A 23,727-nucleotide genomic window follows, 5' to 3' on the forward strand; every position below is an offset into this window, starting at 1 on the left:
TCGGAACAGTCCTAGCAACCCTAGGCGGGCGAATACAGAGCCAGCGTGTTCAGTCTCTTCCCGCCTTTGCAAACTGCACTCTCTGGCACCCTTGCAACGGGTCCCGCAGGGCTGCATCGCGCGCACGCGCACTCCGCGGCCCCGCGCCCGCTCCTCAAAATTCCATTCCACGTGTTGCTTGTTGTAGGCGCCACAGGTTCCCCACCTGCGTTCGGTCGCTCCGAGCCCCGGCGGTCCCTGATGGACCGCGGGGTGGGCGGGCCCTGGGGCTGGCCTGATATATTCACTAGGCGCTCGGGCTCACCCCCAACGGTAACTCCGCCTATTTAATCCCAGAGGCTCCCCTCTCCCCATCCGCGTCCTCCTCCAGGCGCCTGCCCGCCCCTTTGGCCCTGGTGGTAGGAAATACTCCTGTATTTAACTCGACGTGTCCGGAAAGCTCTGGCCAGTTTCCCTTTCGTTCTGTGTCCGCTGTTGCCAACCGCGCGGCACCCTCAGACTTGCGGGCGCAGCTGCCGCGGCTGAGGCACCTGGGGGTGGGGGCCGAGCGGCGCGGCTGCCCGAGCACCATGCTGGACCCTTCTTCCAGCGAAGAGGAGTCCGACGAGGGGCTAGAAGAGGAGACCCGCGATGTACTGGTGGCGGCTGGCGGTTCCCAGCGAGCGCCGCCGGCGCCGGCTCGGGAAGGGCGGCGGGACGCGCCCGGGCGCGCGGGCGGTGGTGCGGCCAGACCCAGGAGCCCGAGCCCCTCGGTGATCAGTGAGGGACGAGAAGAGCCCGAGCGGCAGTTGGACGAGGAGCAAGATCGGAGGATCCGCCTGCAGCTCTACGTCTTCGTCGTGAGATGCATCGCATACCCCTTCAACGCCAAACAGCCCACAGACATGGCCCGGAGGCAACAGAAGGTGAGTTGGTTGCAGGACCGTGCGCCTCCTCCCACTTGTTCCTCCCCGGGCTTTTCTCCCGGGGGAGATCTGGGGGACCCTCACTGTCCCTCTGCTTAGCGCAGGACGCTGTATTTTTGCTAGTCTTTGAGGGCAAGTGAACCCTTGCGGGGAGGACAGTGTTTCAAGCATCTGCGTATGGGGTAGCAGGAGACGTGTGTTCACCCCCGAATTGGTAGAACCTGTCTCTTGGCAAACGAGAGACCCAGACCGACCCAGCAGCTCTGGCTGTGCGGCGATGCACCCGGCGGGCGGGTCGGGCTCTGGTCGGCTTACAACACAGCTCCCGTCAACTTTAATTTCTAGCGGCAGTGGCGCATCCTGTTCACCTAGCCCGCGGAGCTGGACTTTGCCGTGGGTCTGAATGAGTGTGTGTCTAGATGTAACGAGTAGAATCGGGGCACTTCCAGTTGGGAAGTCTTCACTAAGGCTAAGGAACGGAAATGCTAAGAAACAAAGTGAAATTGACAAGTTTTCTATACTGCTTAATAATTAGGACATCAAATCTAAATACTGCAGAATGTCTGTAGCTTTGTAGTAGTCCTGGGAGTTAGTAATTCTGGTCAGGGCTGGCCCAATGAAATGCACTACTGATAAAAATAAAGGATTGGTGCATGACCATTTCAGCACAAATATTTTTCTCTCCTTTTCCTTCCTAAAGAGATAAGGAGTTTGTTTCGGGTACAATGTGTGCCAACTTTAGTTTTAAAACAAGACCCAGGGGTTTAAGTTTCTGTAGCCGACAGAAGTAATGACTGAAATTGCCCTAACTGGGTGTTTTCAACAAAAACGGTCTAGAAAACCTTTTTAGTAAAATGCTAATCTAAAAGGTTCAGTTGAAATCTTTTAACAGTCCCCTTGGTTTGGGACAAGATGTGGAGACCCAGAGAGATTGTAATTTTCCCAAGGCATACCTAGATGCACAGATGGTGTTAGTTTCCCAAAGTATTAACTTCAGGTGTGAGGTGTTTCTTAGAAATTGGAGAACTTTTGAATTGAATTTTGAAAACTTGTAGTTCAGAGTAAATGCAGTCTAACCAACTCCAAATACCCATCCTCTTAAAACAGGATTAAACTAAGTAGCTGTTTCGAATAATTCTCTGGGCATGCTTGTAGGATGATTCTCTAATTACATAGATCCTTCAAGTACCTAACCCTCTAGGTAATTCAGAGTCACAGAAAGCCAGCCCTGGAAAAAATGTAGGGATCCTCCTGTGCATACCTCTCATTTTGGAGAAGAGAAATGTGTCAGAGTAGCATTTTCTAATCCCAACCAGCTGGCATGACCAAAGACACCAATCCTCAAGTCAGTTTTTAGTGCCCCTGGCGGACTTTTGTGAACTTTCCATCCACTCCTAGGTGAGTACCATACTTTCTCATCTGTCACTTTGGTGGAGTTGCATTGCAGTCACCCCTTCCCTTTTCCCAACTCTGGGTCAGGTGACTTTCAATTTCAGTGGTCATTCTTAAACTAAGTGTAAATTTTAATGTATGTTGTGATAGATGGTCGTAGAAGTATGACTGTCATTCAGTTTTTTTCATTCATTGTACTTAAAGTTATTTTGTACATTAGGGTCTTAAAAACATAGTGGGGTGACATTAAGATTCAAAGACAGACATATTTTAGTCCACTGCCAGTTTAATGCTATTAAGTTTTCTAAACTCACAGATAAACCCTTGACTAGCTTTGTGGACCATTTTCACCAAGTGGCAAACAACAACTCTGAAGCTCTTCATAGCCACTCACCATTCCTAACAGCCAGAGGGCTCTGATCAGCAAGCCAAGACTCTTATCTCTGATTCATTTTCTTCATTGTATTGTAACAGGAGGACCCTTTCAGATCCCAACTTCTGAGTTTCTAAATTCTCAAAGTTGAAAGAAGTAGCACCATGTATTTCAGTGACAAAAATTTAAACTATTAAATCCTTTTATGAGATGTCTGATTACTTGAAGACGTGTTTGGAATCTTATCCGTGAACATGTTTTCTTTTGCATCAAGTCACTTATTAGTAGTTGATTTATACTGTACATACTTTTTGCATTTTGTTAATGAAACAAACTCACCTTTGCTTCTTCAAATAGGGCAAATCTCTTGACTCCTATTCAATTACAGGCATACCTCAGAGATATTGCAGATTCCCTCTCAGACTACTGCAGTAATACAAATCTTAATCTTTTTGCAGGTGGGGGGATTTGCCTTCAGTTTGTGTATCCAAAAATCCCCCAATAATAACAGAACCCAGAAATCTGAAGCAAAATAGATTATCATGTTAATACTGAGTGCAGTAAAATAAGGTATACCTGTAGAATGCTTGCTTCTCCAGAAATTGAGTTGGCAAACAGGTGCATTCCCGAGACTGCTGCATGTGTTCTGTTCAAAGATATTTGGAATGCTTGGAAATTTCTGAATGTTGAGAGCATTGAGTTCTGTCTGATTAACTTTTGTGAATTTTTAAATTAAGGTTGAGACTCCACACACCCTAGTACTTCCTTTATTTAAACTTTCTCAAAAGGCCTCATGCTTTTTTTAAAAACCTGCTGCTAGCTAAGAGGAGCTATCAATTTTTGATGGTCAGATATCATAAGAAAAAGCAAAATATAACTATATTCTTGTTAATTTGATGCACAAGCCAGTCTTGTGCATCAAATTATATAGTTGGGTTATACGGGATAATTGCAGAATCACAATTTATTATAAATTTTTATTCTGTCTTCAAGTAGTCAGACATCTCATAAAAGGATTTAATAGTTTAAATTTTTGTCACTGAAATACATGGTGCTACTTCTTTCAACTTTGAGAATTTAGAAACTCAGAAGTTGGGATCTGAAAGGGTCCTCCTGTTACAATACAATGAAGAAAATGAATCAGAGATAAGAGTCTTGGCTTGCTGATCAGAGCCCTCTGGCTGTTAGGAATGGTGAGTGGCTATGAAGAGCTTCAGAGTTGTTGTTTGCCACTTGGTGAAAATGGTCCACAAAGCTAGTCAAGGGTTTATCTGTGAGTTTAGAAAATTTAATAGCATTAAACTGGCAGTGGACTAAAATATGTCTGACTTTGATTTTTGGCTAGAAAATTTCAACTCCGAGGAATAACAGTTGTCAGCCTATGCCAATCCAGCCATCTGACTGAATACTGATGACTTTACAGAAAATTCTGGGGCGAGGTTGGGGTTGGGGGTTAGTGTGGACCAGACACTGACAAGGCCCTGTACCAGGAGGTCACACCGCCTAAGTGAACATACATGGTATGAATATGAAGTCAGCTGCCAATGGCAAAATAACTTGATCTCTTAATAGTTCTTAAGCCTCTGATGCTTATTTACTTTGATTACTTTTGCACCACTACAGGGTTAACTAACAGCAGTAATGATGAATCTGGGTGGTTCTGTATCATTGGTTAAAGGTGGAATCAGTGTTGAAAAGGGAGAACAATGACACAGATGAAGCGACTCAGTTTAGGTAAAGCAAGTCAGTTATTACTTAACAAAGGCAATTTGTTTGGTGAACCTTGGGAAAACATTTAGACCCTGGTGGGAATAGTAAGAAAAGGAGTTCATAGTGGTTAGAAGGTGGGGAGAATCCAACAAACATAATGACCCCACAGAAGACATTTAGTACATCTACTCACATAGATGTGGGTTTACAAACTATAGTTCTCAAATTACGACTATCTTTCACATGTGCGTGACTTGGTGTGCTTGTACTTTTGGTTAGCCAGGAGTCTGGAGGTTTCTGGTTGGTGGTTGCTGTGTTCGTTATTTTTGTTTTTATTAAGTTCAAGTCACATGTTGAGATGGAGCCAACTATTTTTTAAACTAGAAAGAATGAAGAGGGAATTAAAAAGATTAAAATGGTGCCTAAAAACTTTTCACTTGCTTCACATACCCCTGTTCTTTGTGTTTCTACAATATGTACATTGTCACCGTAATCACACTAAATTGTGCCTTATTAATCTTTTTATATAATCACTCCTATATATTTGCATACTTTTTCTTGTTCCTAAATTCAAGGAATGTGTACAAATAATACTGTGAAATTACAGTCGATGGGGAGGTATGCTCCACAGGGAAAATTGATCAGGAAGAGAGCGTTGTGGGGAAGTGGTATTGGGTGAAATAATTCACAGTGGGCTCTTGCCTATAACTTCCATCTGAATGTTAATACTACAGTAAAGTGGACAATTTTATCCCTCTTTGGATATGGTAGTCCTTTCTGTTTTTTTTTAAGAAAAATCTCCTTACTGCTAAGGTAGTCCCTGAGCTCAGGGAAGGAGTCACTTTTATATTAAAAAAAACTAGCTACAGAAGAATTATGGAAATATTCTCTTAAATAACATTTCATTTTTGATCACTGTTTAAGTTACCTAAGACTTTGGATATGATTTCTTTTCTGAAAAAAAAAAAAAAACACCTGTTGTTCTTATCCTTAGCTGCACATTAGAAACACCTTAGGGAACTTTAAAAAAATCCATTATCTAGGCTCTACCCCAGAGTAATCAAATCAATCTCAACTGGGTAGTCTTAAAGCTTCACAGGTGATTCTGTGCACAACCAAGGTTGAGAACCATTGTTTTAGAGGGAACTAAATTTTTGGAAGAGTCTTTCAAAGCATTTGCCCATTTCATGATGGGTTATTTATGATCACACTTGGCCAAAAAAAACCATGACCCCAGTGTCCCCACCCTCTTTATTCACCTGATTTAGCCCTGAGTGATTTTTTTGTGGTGTTGTTTCCCTGTATAAAAAAATCCTCAAAGGGAAGCATCTTGCCCATGTGGAAGAGATGAAATAAATAAAAATGGCAGAAGCACTAAAAGGCATCAAAACTGATGAGTTCAAAAACTTGTGAGCAGTAGAAAAAACATTTAACTAAGTGTATTGCATTAAATGGAGAGTACTTTGTAGGTGACTGAAGTTTTAACATGTAAGAATAAATATAAAATATTTTATAAATAAATTGTTTTTTGAATCTGTGTGTGTAATGGAATATTACTTGGCCTTAAAAAATAATGAAATCTTACCATTTGCAACAATGTGGATGGACTGTGGGGCATTATGTTACCTGAGATAAGTAAGGCAGAGAAAGACAAATACCATATGATTTCACCTATGTGTAATCTAAAAAACAGACTCTTAGATACAGAACAAATGTATAGTTGCCAGAATTGGCGCGGGGGGGGGGGGTGCAGTTTTCAGCAGCTGGGTGAAAAGGGTGACAGGACTAAGAAGTTCAAATTGGCAGTTACAAAGTGGCCATGGGGATGTAAAATACACCATACGGAATATACTTCTTATTATAGTCAATATTATTGTAATAACTATGTATGTCTCATTGAATATTGTTGTAGTGACTAAGTGTGGTGTCAGATGGTTACTAGATTTATGGATGGGAGTCAGTTATGTGAATGTCTAACTACTATGCTGTATGTCTGAAACTAATACAATATCAAATGTCAGGTATAATTGAAAAGTAAAAAAAAACAATTTAAAACATAATCTAGCCTTCATAGAATCAGTGCAGTGGGAGGCCAGTGCACATTTAGGCTTTTAAGAAGTCTTCAATTAGGTGTATGCTGGGGGTGATCCAATTACATTAGCAATTGTGTAATTTATTCATAAAAACCATAAATAACTACATTAGCAACAGGAAACACAGAATGCTGAGGGTAAACCTGAGTGTTGCTTTCCATTCCACCATGAACTGGGAAGGAGAACATAGTGAAATCTCTGAATTGGAGTCAACACTGAGTAATGGCTAACTGAAGAGCAGACTTCACAAAGACCTTCCAAGATTGTTAGTGGGTGCAGTGTTTTTCAGGTATGCAGTAGTAATGCTTATAGGTTTTTCAAAAAGTCATTTAGGAGCCATCCCCAAGTAATTGTTTTAAGTTATTTAATTAAAACCACTTAAACAAGATGTATGTTCGAATGTTCTGATACTTTTTTGCAGTTTCCAAGGAAAGCACCTATTTTCTTCAAACTGCATTAGCAGGTGGTTGTTGGTTGGAAGTGGGGAGTCTTCTACTTTGTAGAGCGTCGTTGATGCTCTGCTTTGCTTCTTGATTCTTTATCACATCACTTTGTAAACTTTATGGCTTGAATATTTTTAGAACCTTCAGGTTAGGGATGAATTTTTACAGTGAAAATGTTATCGGGGCAAAGGGTATAGACAATTTAAAGGCCATCTTTGCCAATTTGAGAGCTGAGATAATATTTAATTTGCTCCTTCCTGATTGCTTATGAAGATAAATGTGTTTATGTGTGTGGTCTGATACCCTTTTTCCCTTTGCCTTTTGATATTTTGGTTTTACTTATCAATGTGAACCCTTTATTAATATGGTAAGGATAGTGTTCCTTTGAGGAGGGTGTATCTATAGTCTGCCTTTCATTTTGATTTTAAGTATATGTCCATTTACCCTAAAAACTTATTTCCCATTTATGCTTTTGGGCAATTAATTTCCCTTGACACAAGGGTTGGGCTTTATACCCCTGAGAGCCTAGCAATTCTTGCAGCCTAATTTTTAATTAAACTCTACTCTCATTACTAAGCTGCAAGGCCAAATTGTTCATATTCTTTCCTTCATTAATTCTTTGGTCAGATATTTGCACCCCTATTATGAGAGTTTAGCACTGTTCAATGTGCTGAGAATATTGTAGAGAATAGAACAAGCAGAAATCCTTTCATGGACTAATGTTCAGTAACATACAAGATTTGTCCAGAAGGTATCCAGCCACATAATATGAAAAATAGAGACATTTATTGAAGGTACAAGATACAAGAAACATTGTATATAAGACAATGACACCTTAGTCTCCTTCAAAGTAGGCACCTTGGGACCTCACACAGTTCCACTTGCCAGCAGTTGCCTTGTCTTATTGTCTTCTCCTGGATCTCATCAGCAGTCTGAAATCTCTTCCCTTTCAAAGGTGATTTACGTTTGGGAAGAGACAAAGTCATAGGGCACCAAATCTGGGCTGTATGGAGGCTGAGTCACCTAGGCGACTTAATGTTTCGCCAAAAAATTCTACACAATATGTGATGCATGAGTAGGTGCGTAGTTGTGATGAAGCTGCCAATCACCAGTTGCCCATGGCTGCGGCCTTCGGAATCATCCAAACAGTTTCTGAAGAGGAATGTTCAAGCTTAATGCAAAATCTAATGTAGATTTGTTGCTCTACTCAGTCATTTTGAATGTAAGGGCCGTACAGTACACATGCTCACTCATTGGTGTCTGCCACCCTCACTGACTAGTACAGTGAAGTCATCACTGTTCACACATGTGCCTTGCAGTCCACTCTCCTTGGCTGCCAGGTTACATCGATGTTGCATAAACTATTCTCGTTCTATTGACAATGGCTGGACTTTCCCTGGACAGTACTGTATAATGTGTATATATGTTTCTCCTTATATCTATCTGTTTCTACTTTACCTAATCTGATTCATTAATCTAGTTCACTTTTCCTTTTGCTATTACCATATAATTTTTATTTAATTTGACCATATATTTTAATATGTGACAGGGTTAGTTCCCAGTTCTGTGTCAGGAATTCCTTTGATCTTTCTCCCCTCCCCTTTCTCTCTTTAAAAATACTGCATATTGGCTAGGAAATCACTCTTTGGCACAGACAGCCTGGGCCTCATTCGTTTCAAGTTTTAAGTCATTTTGTGAACAAGGCATTTTACATCGCTGAGACTAGGCCTTTTCATTTTTAAAATGGGGATAATGACCTCATAGAATTCTCATGATTAAATGAGAGGATGCCTGTGAAGTGCTCAGTGTGTGCCCACTACGTGCACATGCTCCAAATTAGATGCATTACATTTTTGTTGAGTTAATTACGCCTGTCTGGGAAACAGTGATTGTGTTTGCTCTGTTCAGTCTTCTAGGGACGTAGCATGTCTCTTCATTCAGTCAAGTCTCTTATGTCTTTGTGATGTTTTGTAGTTTTCATTATATGGATGCCTTGTATTTATAACTAAGGTTATTTTTAAGCATTTTATCATTTTTCTTATTGTGACACTGTATCTACTATGATGGGTACATGCAAACTTTTTTGGCTCTTACGTTATAACTGGTCATGTTACTATATGCTAATTGTTTTAGTAATTAGTACCTGATCCTTCTAGATTTCATAGGTAGGCAGTGGAATCATCTGCAAATAGTGATGACTGTTGCCTAATCCTGATCTGCAACTGTATCTCTTCTGTTTCACTTGTCACTGTATTTGTAAGAATGTCCAGAACTGTGTTTGTGCCCGTTGCCAATACATTTGTATTGCTCCAGGCTTTACTGGGAATGCTTTGGGTATTCTACCAGTGAATACATTGTTGGTTAGTATTTTAGGATAGGTATTCTTGTTTAAATAATTACTTTTTATCCTCTTAATATAATAAAAATGTCTGCAATATTTGATTGTGGGATTCATCTCAGGGATGCAAGGATGGTACAATATTTGCAAAACAATAAATGTAATATGTCACATAAAAGGAGAGACAAAAATCACATGATCGTGTCAATAGATGCGAAGAAGCTTTGGATAAGGTATAGCACCCATTTATAATAAAAACATTCAGCAAAGTGGGAATAGAGGGGGCATTCCTCAATATCATAAAGGCCATATATGAGAGACCTACAGCCAACATCATACTCAATGGGCAAAAGCTAAAAGCTTTCCCACTAAGATTAGGAACAAGACAAGGATGTCTGCTTTCACCTCTTCTATTCAATATAGTATTTGAAGTCCTAGCCACAGCAATCAGACCAGACAAAATAAAAGTCATCCAAATTGGAAAGGAGGAAGCAAAACTGTCATTGTTTGCAGATAACATGATAGTGTACATAGAAAATCCTATAGACTCCACCAAAAAACTTGACCTAATAAGTGAATTTGGCAGAACAGCAGGATACAAAGTCAATATTCAGAAATTCAAAGGCATTTTTGTACACCAACAATGAAATATCAAAAACAGAAAGCAGGGAAAAAATCTCATTTGATATAGCAACAAGAAAAGTAAAGTACCTAGGAATAAACCTAACCAAGGAAATAGACCTATACTCAGAAAACTACACAACACTGAAGAAGGAAATCAAGGAAGACACAAACAAAGGGAAGCATCTACCATGTTCATAGATTAGAAGAATTAACATCATCAAAATGTCCATACTACCCAAAGCAATTTACAGATTCAACACAATCCTTAAAAATACCAATGGCATATTTTACAGATATATAAAAACAGCTCAAAAATTTATATGGAACCATAAATGAACCCAAATAGCTGCAGCAATCTTGAGAAAGAAGAACAAAGAAGGAGGGATCACAATACCCGATATCAAACTATATTACAAAGTTACTGTAATCAGAACAGTCTGGTACTGGCATAAGAACAGACACATAGACCAATGCAACAAAATAGAGAGCCCAGAAATAAACCCAAGTCTCTACAGTCAATTAATATTTGGCAAAGAGGGGAAAAGCATAAAATGGAGTAAAAGTAAATTCTTCAACAGATGGTATTGGGAGATCTGGACAGCTACATACACAAAACTGAAACTCAATCACCAGGTTACACCATATACCAATGTAAATTCAAGGTGGATGAAAGACTTAAATACAAGTTGTGATATCATAAAAGTCCTAGAGGAGAACATAGGCAGGAAAATCTCAGATATTCCTCTCAGCAATATTTTCACTGATATGTCTTCTACATCAAGGGACATAAAGGAATGAATGTTTTCATTTTTTTTTGTATCAATTGAAGTGATTGCTTAGTTTTATTTTACTGCTGTGACATATTGGATTGCTAGGTTTCCTTAATCCGTATTTGCATTTCTAGAGTCATTCTTACCTGGTTGTAGTCAGTTGGTTTTTATACACCTTTGATTTTGAGTTCCCTACACTTCTAATTTTTTATTATTATACCTGTATTTTTAAGGGAAAGGTCTTTATCATTTAGTGGCACTCATTGTCACAGGTTAGGTTTTAAGAATAATCTTAAGTGAGAAACTTTTTAACTTTACTTGGTGCCCTAGTAGTTTTTTAATTGTGTAAAAAATATATGCTTAAAGGAGTAGGCTTGGACTTTTGAAAAAAATTTACTCATGAAATTAACTACATACAGAACCTGTTTTAGATTTTGTTTCCTTTCTTTAGCCTACTAGATCTCTTTCTTTCCTTTTTAAAAGATTTTATTTATTCTTAGACAGGGGAAGGAAGGGAGAAAGAAAGGGGGAGAAACATCAATGTGTGGTTGCTTCTCGAATGCCCCCTACTAGGGACCTGGCCTACAACCCAGGCATGTGCCCTGACTGGGAATCAAATCAATGACTTTTTGGTTCACAGGCCCATACTCAATCCACTGAACAGCATCATCCAGGACTAGATTTCCTTTTTATTCCAGATTCAAATATGATAATTGCATGATATCAGAAAATAAGTGAGACTTTACTGGGTCTCAACATTTTTACCTCAACATAAGACCACTTACAAATAAGTTGAGACTCATTGAGACAAATATTTGCAATGTGAAATGGGGATATACAACTTAACCCAACACAGATCTTGCCATAAGAAGCTGAAATCTAATAGGTGATATATTGAATTTGTGGTCTTTAAATAAGTAAAGATCTGAAAGACATTTTTTTGAGCTCTGGGGAGAGATTTGGGTACAAGAGGTAAATTTAGGAATTGTAATGTGGATTGATTATAATGAAGCCATGGGTTTGAATAATGTGGCTGAAGGAAAGATTCCAGCAAAGAGAAGGTTTTAATGACTTGGCCTTAATTTCAAGATTTAAAAGATAGGAGAGATGGTTGACCTGGCAAAGGGAATGGAAAAACAGCCGGATATGTAAGAAGTAAGTTAGGATGGTTTGTGTGACAAAAGGTAAAGGAAGAGCCAGCTATTTGAAAGGAATATAAAACAATGTCAAGTGCTAGTGAGAGGTCAGGTAATCTGGGGATTGAACATGTTAGTTGGATTTAGAAATATAGAGGTGACTTCAACATTGGCGACCTTAGCAACTCATTTTAGGTTTAATTTTTTAAAATTGAATTTATTGGTGTGACATGGGTTAATAAAATTATATAGGTGTCAGAGGTAAATTTCTGTAATATATCACTTGCATATTGTATTGTTCACCACACCAAGTCAAGTTTCCTTCTAAAACCATTTATTCCATCTTTACCCTTTCCTAGCTCCCCCCTTTCTGTCTCATTGTCTGTCTGAGGGTTTTTTTGCTTTTTTTCAGTTTTAAATTTTAATTTTTAGTTCACTTTTTCATATGTCAATTATTTCTAAACAGTATTTTGCATACTGAATCCAGCCTTTTTGATATCTGATGAGCATCTTGAATTATTAACATTGTGACTTTGCCATACAACAGTTAAGCTTCAGTGGTGCTGTTCTTTGTATAGACTCTTTTGTGGGGAAAACTATATAAATATAAATGTATATGTGTACATGAATATATGTTATGCTTTTATTTTACAGAAGTGATATAAAAATTATTAGTGATAGCCCTGACCAGTGTAACTCAGTGGATTGAGCGCGGGCCTGCAAACCGGAGGATGGCAGTTAGATTCCCAGTCAGGGCACATGCCTGAGTTGCAGGCCAGTTCCCAGCAGGAGACGCATGAGAGGCAACCACACATTGATGTTTCTCTCCTTCTCTCCTTCCCTTCCCCTCTAAAGATAAATAAATAAAGTCTTAAAAATTATTAGTGATAAGCATAGATTTCATATCTGGTAGAATTTAAACATAGACCATGAAGTATTGTCCAAGTAGCAAGTTTTTGACATTAATTTAGGTATTTAAGTTTATCTGTTTTTCATTTCAATTGTGAATGAAACAATCAGACTTAAAGAACTTATACAGATGCTGGAATACATAAAACAAAAAGTGAAGTGAAACTAGAATTAAGCCACTTGAGTCAGGAGAGGTAGGGTTAGCTTTCTTTAGGTGGTGGTAAGATAATAATTTAAGTGTGGTAGGAAGGAATTATTGACAATGTTTAAGCAGGTTCAAGAAGTATTCTAATTACAATTTGGAAAAGATCTCTTCCATCAGATTAGATAGTGCCACTCGATTGCCAACTCCAGGGGATACCAGTTACATGGAATTTAAGCCCTCCCCCAGAGTAGTAGAGCCTTGAGAATAGACTCAATGGGCAAGAGTGGAAGCCAGAAGTCCAGTTAGGCATTTGTGGCAGTGGTTCAGGTTTGAATAGGGTTGTTGCCTAAAAGGCAATATACATGTAGAATATAGATAGTATTCATTCAGTGTTATTTAACTAAGTTCATAGATACATTAAATGAGCAATTATAACATGCCAAAATATTTAAGCTATCTTATTAAAATAATAAATATATTCATGTGTTTAAAAATCCAAGTCTTGCAGATCTTAACAATAAAAAGCAGTTGTCCCCTGTTCCATTCCTCTCCATTCCCTGTGACATACCCAGAAGGAACCTATTTCACTCTTAACTATTAATGTTTTAAATGCTTCTGTCAAAAGCTTTATAAATTGATATAAGATGCTCATACCATTTTCCTCATTCATTCTTTTTAGACTTTAGCTATTCTTATAAAAGGGGCAGGATGGGAAGATTTAGCTCATGCACACAAGCAACTGGTTCCTCTTTCTTTTACTTGGAATATGGATATTCAACCTTATTTGTTTCTGTTAGTTGACTTCAGTATACTTTCCCCTTCTTACAAGCAATAGGAAATGTAGTCTTCTTACAAGCTTTGGTTGAGCACATGGCCTGGCTGAAGACTGCATTTCTCATCTTGCTTTCCTTTTTGTTAACCATGGGACTGAGCACGATTGTCCACAGAGAATGTGGATCAAAAACACTGCCTTGAGGGATGCCAACTTTATATCTCCCACATGAGAACAGGACCAGGTCCTGTGAGATCATCAGGCTTCATGAAGAATTACACAGGTGATATCTTTGTTTTTACAGAATTCAGGAGGACAGGCCATAGACTACTGAAATTTCCCAGAGGGGGGCAGAAAATGAGTCTTACCAGAATAAGAGCAAGTATGCTGCTTGCAGATTGTTTCTTTAAATTGTTACAAATTGTTGCTGCCTGGGAATAATCAGGGTCTGATAATCTATTCCAGCTTCTCTTGCAGCTAGATATAGCTGAAAGACAAAGTTCAAGTTTGTGGAGTATGAATGGAAGTGATGTGGACAAACCCTGTGGGCCATTTCCTGAAGGAGGAGTACCATGTTCTCCCTGTTTTTTTCCCCCCTTTCCACTGGCTGCCATATTAGTGTCAGTGTGGCAATAGTTAAAGCAGCCATTCAGATTAGGAGATGGTTGCTACTTATTGAGGATAGCAGAGCAACACATATCAGAGAGCCTAGAACACTGATAGCTTTGCAGAGGAGGGCTGCCATACCAGCTCAGATTTCTAAGTGAGAGGAATGAACTTTTGTCATGTTAAGGCTAACTTTTTCAGTTAAAAGATTGGATTTTAGCTGTTATAAGAAATCTGTTATATCCATAAATCCTATCTACAACTAGCTTTGTAATTTAAGTAAAATTCTGTCTTTATTTTCTGATCTTTTCTCTATGAACCTTATGGCTGTACTCTTCCTGCTGTTAGTTTAATTACTTGACATTTATTTCTCCTCCTTTGTTGCTACATTTCTACACCTAGCTTCTCTTGCAGCTATAGGTGGCCATAAGTTCTGGTATATGAGACAGGAGACAGTCATCTTGTGACTCTGAATTATCCCTCCCAAGGTTGCTAATTTATTTTATGTTCTGTAAGAATCATTAAGATCTCTGCACTCTGTTGAGTAGTTAATTCTAGAAATTGAAAACTAATGGAGTTCATATTATCAAGACTGTTTTTCACTGCAAAACCACACGATATGCTTGATTGTAGTCCTTTTCTTGTAAAACTTTTTTTTTCTTGGACTCTACTTGTTTTTTTCTTCTCTACTATGTGTCTTCCTTCATTGTCTCTTTATTGTGTCCCAAATTATGAACCTGTGATTTTCAATGGGGATGGTAGTACCTTTAGCAGATGTTTACTACTGGCATTTAGTAGGCATCCAGAGATTCAAGAAATCCTGAAACACATAATGAATTATCCCTCATATTACATGATATTTGAATGTTCTGTTGGAGTAGGTAAAGCTAGTTCATTAATTTTTTGAGTCATATGGATTTAGTATGTAATGAATGATTTTTTCTAGAAATAGAACTCCTGGGTAATTTGAGGGAAGATGCACTTTATTTTGTTGGGGACTTTTCTGAGAATTGCTCATTATGTAACAGGGAATAAAATCTTTATGCTACTCTGACTTACCATGAAATAGTTAGAGTAAGATGTACTAACAAACTGACGAAAAAGACTCACATAATGCATTTGTCTGTAAGCACATTGTTAAGCACTATTGATTCCAGTTCTTGCCTGTACAAGAAACAGCCTTGACCATACCTTCAGGTGATACAGATCACCCACCTGTAGCAATTTGGCTGGTGCTGACCAGTTTCAGGATGCTGACCTTAAATGTCCATCTTAGGACCGCCGTGGACACTGCCAGCACGTCCACAGCCTGTCCCCCTGACCTCTTTGTTCTCCTTGATCTGCCCTCTTATAAAAACCCCTTCCTGCACTGAGATGTTGAGGTAGGCTTTGAGACAAGAGTCCCCATCTTCCAGGTTGCTGGCACCTGACAAAAACCCATTTCCTTTTTCACCAGCACCTGTCTCATGAGTTTGGCTTGCATTGCAGCAGGCCACCAGGAGCAGCAGGCATCTGGACCTGCATTCAGTTACAATTTTTGGCAAACCAGGCAGTAGAACATGGAGTTTGTTAAGGCCTGGAGTGCCTGGGCTGGAGTTCCAGCTGCTTGTGGCAGGCTGACCCCATGGCAGGGATCGCAGGAATTTCCCAGCAGGTGCCAAAGAGTTCTTTATTTTGGGGGCTTTCCTTGCTCTCCCTCTCAGGCTACCTTTAACCTTTAAACACTTTGCTCATGAAAGGAAATGGGTCTCTGGGGAGTCAGTGGACTCCAAACTGGGTAAGTCCCTGGTGTGCATCACCAGGAGCCCCCAGCATGACCACTTGGATTCTTTGAACCATCTGGGATTCTGTATGGATCAATAGGTACCTCATGGGGGTAGCCACTGCTCAGTGACTAAGAAAGTCCCAGTTGCTCCAGTGTGGGATTTGTTCCTCCATTGTGGGATTTGGAGCACACTTTTTGGTTTATAGATTTCTAGGCTTTGAATATTTGTTCTGTTTTTGATCTCTCATTTGTCTGTTCGTTTGGGAGCTCTCTAAGATCTGTCATTGGTCTGAAATGAAACTGGTTACAATTGTTCTTTGTTTGCTTTCTTATCTTTTAAGGACTTGGTTGTTTTGTGTACACGGGGAATCCTGTCTTTGCCGTTTGGACTTTATGCCATTTAGAACTCATGAAGGGAGCTTGTGAAGGTTGTTCATGCTAACATCTCTGCCCCTCTGCCCCTCCTTTTAGAGAATTTAGCTTGAGAGTATTCATTCATATGAGGTTTAGAGAATTTAGCTTGAGAGTTCATATGAGAATTCATATGAGGTTTGTCCTTCCTTTAGATGTTGGTTTTTATTTCTGTTTTGAAATGGGCAGCTTGGTCTTGATTCCATCAGAGAATCCATTAGGTCACGTGTTAACTGACTGGTCGTTTTGCATTGCATTGGAATTGTTTTGCCAACAGTTGGTAAATGGTAACTAGAATAAGATTTCTTGGGAGGGAGAAAGAGGGAGAGAAGTCTCAGTGTGTGGTTGCCTCTCGTGCGCCCCCTACTGGGGGCTTTACGCACAACCCAGGTGAGTGTGCCCTGACTGTGAATCTAACTGGAAACCCTTTGATTTGCAGGCCAGCACTCAATCCACTGAGCTACACAGCCAGGGCAGAATAAGGTTTCTTATGTGCAAGCTTTCATGTTGTTACATCTCAAGGATTCTACTCAGAAAGGATTTAAATTGATGGTTCAAAGAAGGTGAAAAATACCTCATTCCCTTCCAGAATTGTAAAACTCAGAAAGAAAAAATGAGGAGATAAGTCTTTTAAACACTCTAAATCCTCCTCCTGGAGGTCCAGGAGCTGCTGCAGTCCTAGAAACAATAGGCAAATTAATGCCAAATGCTGTGCAGGTTGTGCAGGAGGGAGGGCAACTGCCCCAGATCAATGTGAAAAAAATAATGGCACTTTTTTAAAAAGTGGCTAAAGCCAGCCAAGCATGCTATCTCCCCACCTCTCCTCCAGCTTCTTTAAAGTTGTCAGAAACAAAAATAAGTAAGTCAAAACTTATCACACATTTTTTCAGAATTATATGGAAAAATATTTGATATTATAGCTGGCTTAAGTATGGTTGATGTTTTTTAAAGTTATTAACATAAAATACATGTTTATACTACCTGGGTTTGCATGAATAACTTACTTATCTTACAAGTTGTCAAAAATTTGTGTAATAATTAACTTCAAACTCTTATAGAGTTGTCAAGGACTAATAAATAAGTATAACTAAAATAAAGAGTTTTTGATAAAGCTTTTCAATAATTATAGTATATACATATCTCAACATAGCTTTTCCAAAGTTTCTGATGACTTGGAACTTTGGAGTTTTGATGGGTTGAATGGTGGAAATTATTAAATATCCTGGCTGGTGTAGCTCAGTAGATTGAGCGTGGGCCTGCAAAACAAATGGTTGCTGGTTAGATTCCTGGTCAGGGTACATGCCTGGGTTGTGACTGTAAATTGCAGAAAGATTGTGTACATCAGAGTCTGCAAGTTGAAGAAGGTATGTAAAAAGATCTTGAGAAGAAATTACACAGTTAAGCTGAATAATGAATTTAATTAGATAAATGAATCTAAATATCAGAGTAAAATTAGTGCAGAATATGTTTGGTTCTGTTTCAGTCTGTAAAAAGGGAAAAGTTTTTCCTGTATCTGCTTGGAAAGCAAAGATTCTATATTTAAAAAATAGTTATGTGTTATATTGTAATAATCAGGTACTTGATTAATTAAAAACCCATATTCTTTATACTAAGAATTGAAGTTTTGCTAGCTTATATTTATTTTTGATACCTTTATTATCACTTTGAGTAATTTAATATAGTTTCATAATGGATTATAATCTTTTAATCAAATATGTTTGATAACCTTCCCAGGGTTTAAATTTTAGAGACCTTTTATTGACCTAAAGTTGGTTTTGGGTCATTCTAATGGGTCCCTGTAATGCCATGAAGGTTTGGTCTTTCTCCTTATGAAGAAGAAATTTTGAAGTAATTAGACTTACTCGATATACAAAAGTACATGGGAAGCTTTTGTCAAATAAACAAATAATAGTTATGTTCTGTTTGTATATATGTTTTTAATATTAAAGTGGATGCTGTAGAAATTATATAAAAATCTCTGAGTCTCCGAAGTTCTAATATACTTTCATTTGTAATTCTTATTGTTATCTTAAAATGTTGTTATAGGAAAGCAAATTACTTTGTTAATTGCATTATTTTTGTTTTCTTAATAGTTTATTGATTATGCTATTACAGTTATCCCACTTTCTCCCCTTTATTCCCCTCTACCCTGCATACCCCTACCACCCGCATTCCCCCCACCCCTTAGTTCATGTCCATGGGTCATACATATATGTTCTTTGGCTTCTACATTTCCTATGCTATTCTTAACTTCCCCTTGTCTATTTTCTGCCTACCATTTATGCTACTTATTCCCTGTACCTTTTCCCCCATTCCCCCAACCCCTTCCCCACTGATAACAATCCATGGTGATCTCCATTTCTGTTATTGTGTTCCTGTTCTAGTTGGTTGCTTTTTTTGTTTGTTTGTTTGTTTTTTAGGCTTGGTTGTTAACAGTTGAGTTTGTTGTCATTTTACTGTTCATATTTTTGACCTTCTTCTTCTTAGATAAATCCCTTTAACATTTCATATAATAAGTGCTTGGTGATGGTGAACTCCTTTAACTTGACCTTACCTGGGAAGCACTTTATCTGTCCTTCCATTCTAAGTGATAGCTTTGCTGGATAGAGCAATCTTGGATGTAGACCCTTGCTTTTCATGACTTTGAATACTTCTTTCCATCCCCTACTTGCCTGCAAGGTTTCTCTTGAGAAGTCAGCTGATAGTCTTATGGGAACTTTATAGGTAGCTCTCTCTTTTTCTCTTGCTTCTTTTAAGATTCTCTCCTGCCCTGGCTGGTGTAGCTCAGTGGATTAAGCACGGACCTATGAAGCAAAGGGTCGCTGGTTCGATTCCCAGTTGGGGCACATGCCTAGGTTGCAGACCAGTTCCCAGTAGGGGACACATAGAGGCAACCTACACATTGACGTTTCTCTCCCTCTTTCTCCTTCCCTTCCCCTCTCTCTAAAAATAAATAAATAAATAAATAAACAAATAAATAAAAAGATTCTCTCTTTATCTTTAATCTTGGGTAATATAATGATATGCCTAGGTATATGCTTTCTTGGGTCCAACTTCTTTGGGACTCTCTGGGCTTCCTGGACTTCCTGGAAATCTATTTCCTTCACCAGATTGGGGAAGTTCTTCATCATTTGCTTAAATAAGTTTTTTTTTATTATTTTATTTATTTATTTTTAGAGAGAGAGAAAGGGAAGGAGAAAGACTGGGAGAGAAACATCAGTGTGTGATTGCCTCTCATTTGTCCCCCACTGGGGACCTGGCCCGCAACCCAGGCATGTGCCCTGACTGGGAATCGAACCAGCAACCCTTTGCTTCACAGGCCTGTGCTCAATCCACTGAGCTACACCAGCCAGGGCTGTTCAAATAAGTTCTCAATTTGTTGCACTTCCTCTTTTCCTCCTGGCACCCCTATGATTCGGATGGTAGAATGTTTGAAGTTGTCCTGGAGGTTCCTAAGCCTCTCCCCATTGTTTTTTTGAATTCTAGTTTCTTTATTCTGTTCTGGTTGAATATTTCTTTCTTCTGTTTCCAAATTGTTGATTTGAGTCCCCGTTTCTTTCTCTTCACTGTTGGTTCCCTGTATATTTTCCTTTATTTTACATTTCATAGCCTTCTCTTTTTCCTCTATTTTGTGACCATACTCAAACATTCTGTGAGCATCCTGATTACCAGTGTTTTGAAGTGTGCATCTTGATAGGTTGGTTATCTCTTCATTGCTTAGTTGTATTTTTTTCTGGAGCTTTGATCTGTTTTTTATTCGGGCCATGTTTTTTTTTGTTTTTGTTTTTTTCCTCCCCTCTTAGAGCCTCTTACATAGTAAGGGGCAGAGTCTTAGGTATTGGCCAGGGCGGGGCAACCCATGTCCCTGTGTTGTGGTGCTCTATGTGGGAGAGGGATCTGGGAGAGAACAGTGCTGCCTGCTGAGCTCTCAGTTGGCTTTCAGTCACCTCTCTTCTACCCAGAAGCAAATTGGGGCCTTCTGTTGCTGATTCCTGAGAGGGTGGGTTTGTGAACATTGTAGGAGCCTTGTGGGGCTCTCCAAGGAACTCCACTATGAGGCTGGGAGTTTCTCCCACCACCTCTATCCTCACAGGTTTTTTTCAGTTAGAGGTTCCGAGGTTTTATTTCCCTGTGCTGAAACCCTGGGTTGTGCAGTCTGTCTCACTCTCCAATTGTTCCTCGCAGTTTATCTGCACACTAATGTGTGACCACTCACTTCACCAGCCACCAACTCACCTGGACTGCCAGCCATTGCCTTGCCATGAGTCCTCTCTGCCCAGCTACCTATCTCTGTCCCTCCTATAGGTCTGGATGAATGTTTCCTCTGTAACTCCTTGGTTGTCAGATTTCCATACAGTCCAGTTTTCTGTCAGTTCTGATTGTTTATCATCTTTAAATTTGTTGTCCATCTTTTGGTTGTGTGAGAAGGCATGGAATATCTATCTATGCCTCCATCTTGGCTGGAAGTCTCTTAATTGAATCATAATCAGATCTAAAATCATATCACTTTTAAGTCATTTTGTCATTTAGAGACAGTCATTGTTTTACCTTGATACATTTGCAAATATGGAGGACCCCCAAAACCTGAAATTTTCTTATGGAAGGCAGGCCCCTTGTAGTACATGCTTCCCTTGCTAGGTGAGTGTTCTGGGAACCCAACTGTGCTGTGTGCCAGCTGGTGTTGTTATGAGAGGCTGCATTGGACTTCAGTGAATTTTTTGGAAGATTCTTTTAATGTGTTTGCCCATTTCATGATGGGTTATTTATGAGCATACCAGCCCACACCGTGATGAGTGTTCATCAATTTTTAACCATAAACCACATGACCCTTGTGCCCCACCCTCCCCATTCACATGATCTCACCCTGAACGACTTTTTTTTGCTTCCCTGGATAAAAAGTGTCCTCAAAAGGAAATGTTTTGCTGATGTGGAAGAGGTGACCCCCCCTAAATGGCAGAAACTGTAAAATACATCAAAATCAACAAGTTCAAAAACTGTTGTTAACAGCAGAAAAGTCTCAATGGGTGTATTGCATCAAATGGAGAGTATTTGGAAGGTAAAGAATAGAAACATAGAATTTAGAAAAGAATTTAAACATATAAGAATAAATACACAATTTTTAAAATTCTGTTGTTTTGGGGTCCCTCCTCCTATGTTATATTTTAGAAAAACCCATTGAAAGGACTCTGACTTACTGTATGTTAAATATTTCCAAGAATATATTTTCAGATCATATTTTTTAACTGATTGAAGATTGCTAGAATTGTGGAATAATTGGCATTATAGGAAAAGTGGCAAATAATCAGGATAAACAAAAATTGATTATAGATAGAAGGAACTGAAGATGATTGTAGTTTTTGTAACTTTTTATTGAAAATATTGCTCATTTTAACCTTTTCATTTTTTCAGACATAAGAAACTTATTTTTCCTTAAAGCAGTTAGTAAATTATACTTTACTAAGCAATATTGAGGCATGTGTATTTTTCTCCCTACCTGATCCTTCTGGCATTTGGAAACTTTTCATGAGTGATTAGTAGTATTTCCATGGCAGTGTGTTAATTCGCATAAATCCAATAGGAATCTGATTTCTTCATAACAGAACACATAAATCCAGTTTACAAATGTGATTTTATTAACCAAGACTTTGACTGGAATACCATATCTGAGAGAGACAAGCCTAGACTCTGGATATCAGCAAAAGCTTTAAGGAATGAAGATTGATTTTTGAAGTGATAAAAGGAGCCTGGTACCTTACTTATTCATAAGGTTAATGGCAGTATTTTCAGGTAAGAAGTGAAGTTTACTTCCCTGGGAGATGGCAAGGGAGACCCTGAAGACATTTTGGGAACCTCAAGTCGTGAATACCTCACCCAAAGTTATAGATAATTGCAGGCAAAGCCTGATGGCAACTGGCTGGGTTGTCTTCTCTGTCTTGCAGAGCTAATTAAAGCTCAATATGAAAAGTCTTTACAAGATTCCAACAAAGCACATTTAAGAAAGCCTGTATAATCAACTGCTAAACCTGTTGTGTTTATGCAAATAATAAGGCTAAATTGAAACTGGACTTAATGCAGTAAATAAATTGGTCTTGACTTGGCTCTTTGATAAAAGTAAGGGTGACTTTGGGAGGCAGAAATTTTGTTTCAGTAGACTATATAATACACAATTATGGACATTAAACTCTAGTTCATTTAATTATCTTTAGTGTTTTGTTTTTTATTTATTAGCAGAACTAGATCCTAAATTTTTCTGGCTATGGCCCCAATAATATGGAGATTGTAATACAATTTGCCTTGATCAGGCTACATGCCCTACTCCTACTCAGGGAATACCACCTCTAGGCATCATCACTGCCTCTTCCATGCCCAGCCCTTATCACTCTTCTGGTAGAGAGCAAGGATCTGTTGGCTCTGAAGGAAAATTACATCCCTCCTCAGCAAGAAGCAGTTATAGAAAAGATCCTGTGTCTCCTTTTCCTGAAAGGATTTGGAGCCAAGATCCTTGATGGGGAAATATAGTAGGCAGTTAGACAAAATTGGAACAAGGACGATAGGCCAGGTACAGAAAGTCACCGTGGCATAAAGCTTTGGGTACCAAGCAGTGGGTGTAGGAAAAAAGAATTAATTTTAAAAAAAGACAGCGAATGATGAAATAAAGTGATGACTCGGGTAATGAATGAGGTGGCCCAGGAGCTCCTTTAGGCTCCTCCTGACCCATCATTATTTCCCCACAGGAGCCCTTGGGTACAGTTGATATTAGGGAAGTTCATTAACTTTTTAATGGACATGGAAGCCATGCACTCTGTGTTTAACACCAAATTGACTAAAAACCACACAACAGTCTCATTCACAAGGATAACAGGACAAATGCAGTAACAGCACTTCCTCCAGCCTTGAGCTAGTTTCATGGATACCACAAGGACTCAGGCCCGTATTAGGCAGAATTTAATTAAGGTTTAACCATTCTTCTCTTTATAATGCTTGTCTTTATTGTTTTAAACCTCCTTATGACTTATTTTTCCCATACCAGAAAAATGATATCTGGTCAACAGATGCCTCTAGAAATATCTGCTTTTAATGCATGTAATTTTACTTTACGACAGGCTCAGATTTTTCGTTCCCCTAGAAGATTCAGAGAACATCAGTAAATCCATAGATATGGAGAAGGAATTGGTAGTGGGGAATTGAAATGGAATAAAAACTTTCTATTTTGTGCCAAGTCAGAGGAGTAAAAGTAGAATAAGACATACTAACAAACTGATAAAAAGAACAACTATAAGGATACTTTCTTTGTAAGCATATTGCAAGCACCAGCAGTTCCAGTTCCTTTTTGTA

At 38.9% G+C, this 23,727-nt stretch overlaps 1 protein-coding gene across 10 annotated transcripts in view; it reads left to right on the forward strand.

Annotated features, from left to right (window-relative positions):
• Positions 1-350: 350 nt before the first annotated feature.
• The window catches only part of CADPS2 (calcium dependent secretion activator 2), a 618,469-nt gene continuing 595,092 nt past the window's right edge, over positions 351-23,727 (forward strand). For 4 of the 10 annotated variants that reach the window (XM_037056495.1, XM_037056499.1, XM_037056496.1 and 1 more), the window contains exon 1: positions 352-905. In XM_037056495.1, coding sequence (XP_036912390.1) covers positions 570-905 — 336 coding nt within the window. In that variant the 5' untranslated portion in view covers positions 352-569. Of the gene's footprint in view, positions 906-23,727 lie in introns of all 10 variants that reach the window. The other 6 variants (XM_037056502.1, XM_037056505.1, XM_037056504.1 and 3 more) reach the window with 3 other exon arrangements.

This window comes from Sturnira hondurensis, unplaced genomic scaffold (assembly GCF_014824575.4).
Source record: "Sturnira hondurensis isolate 20B ecotype Veracruz unplaced genomic scaffold, ASM1482457v3 Scaffold0008992, whole genome shotgun sequence".
NCBI classification, from domain to species: domain Eukaryota; kingdom Metazoa; phylum Chordata; class Mammalia; order Chiroptera; family Phyllostomidae; genus Sturnira; species Sturnira hondurensis.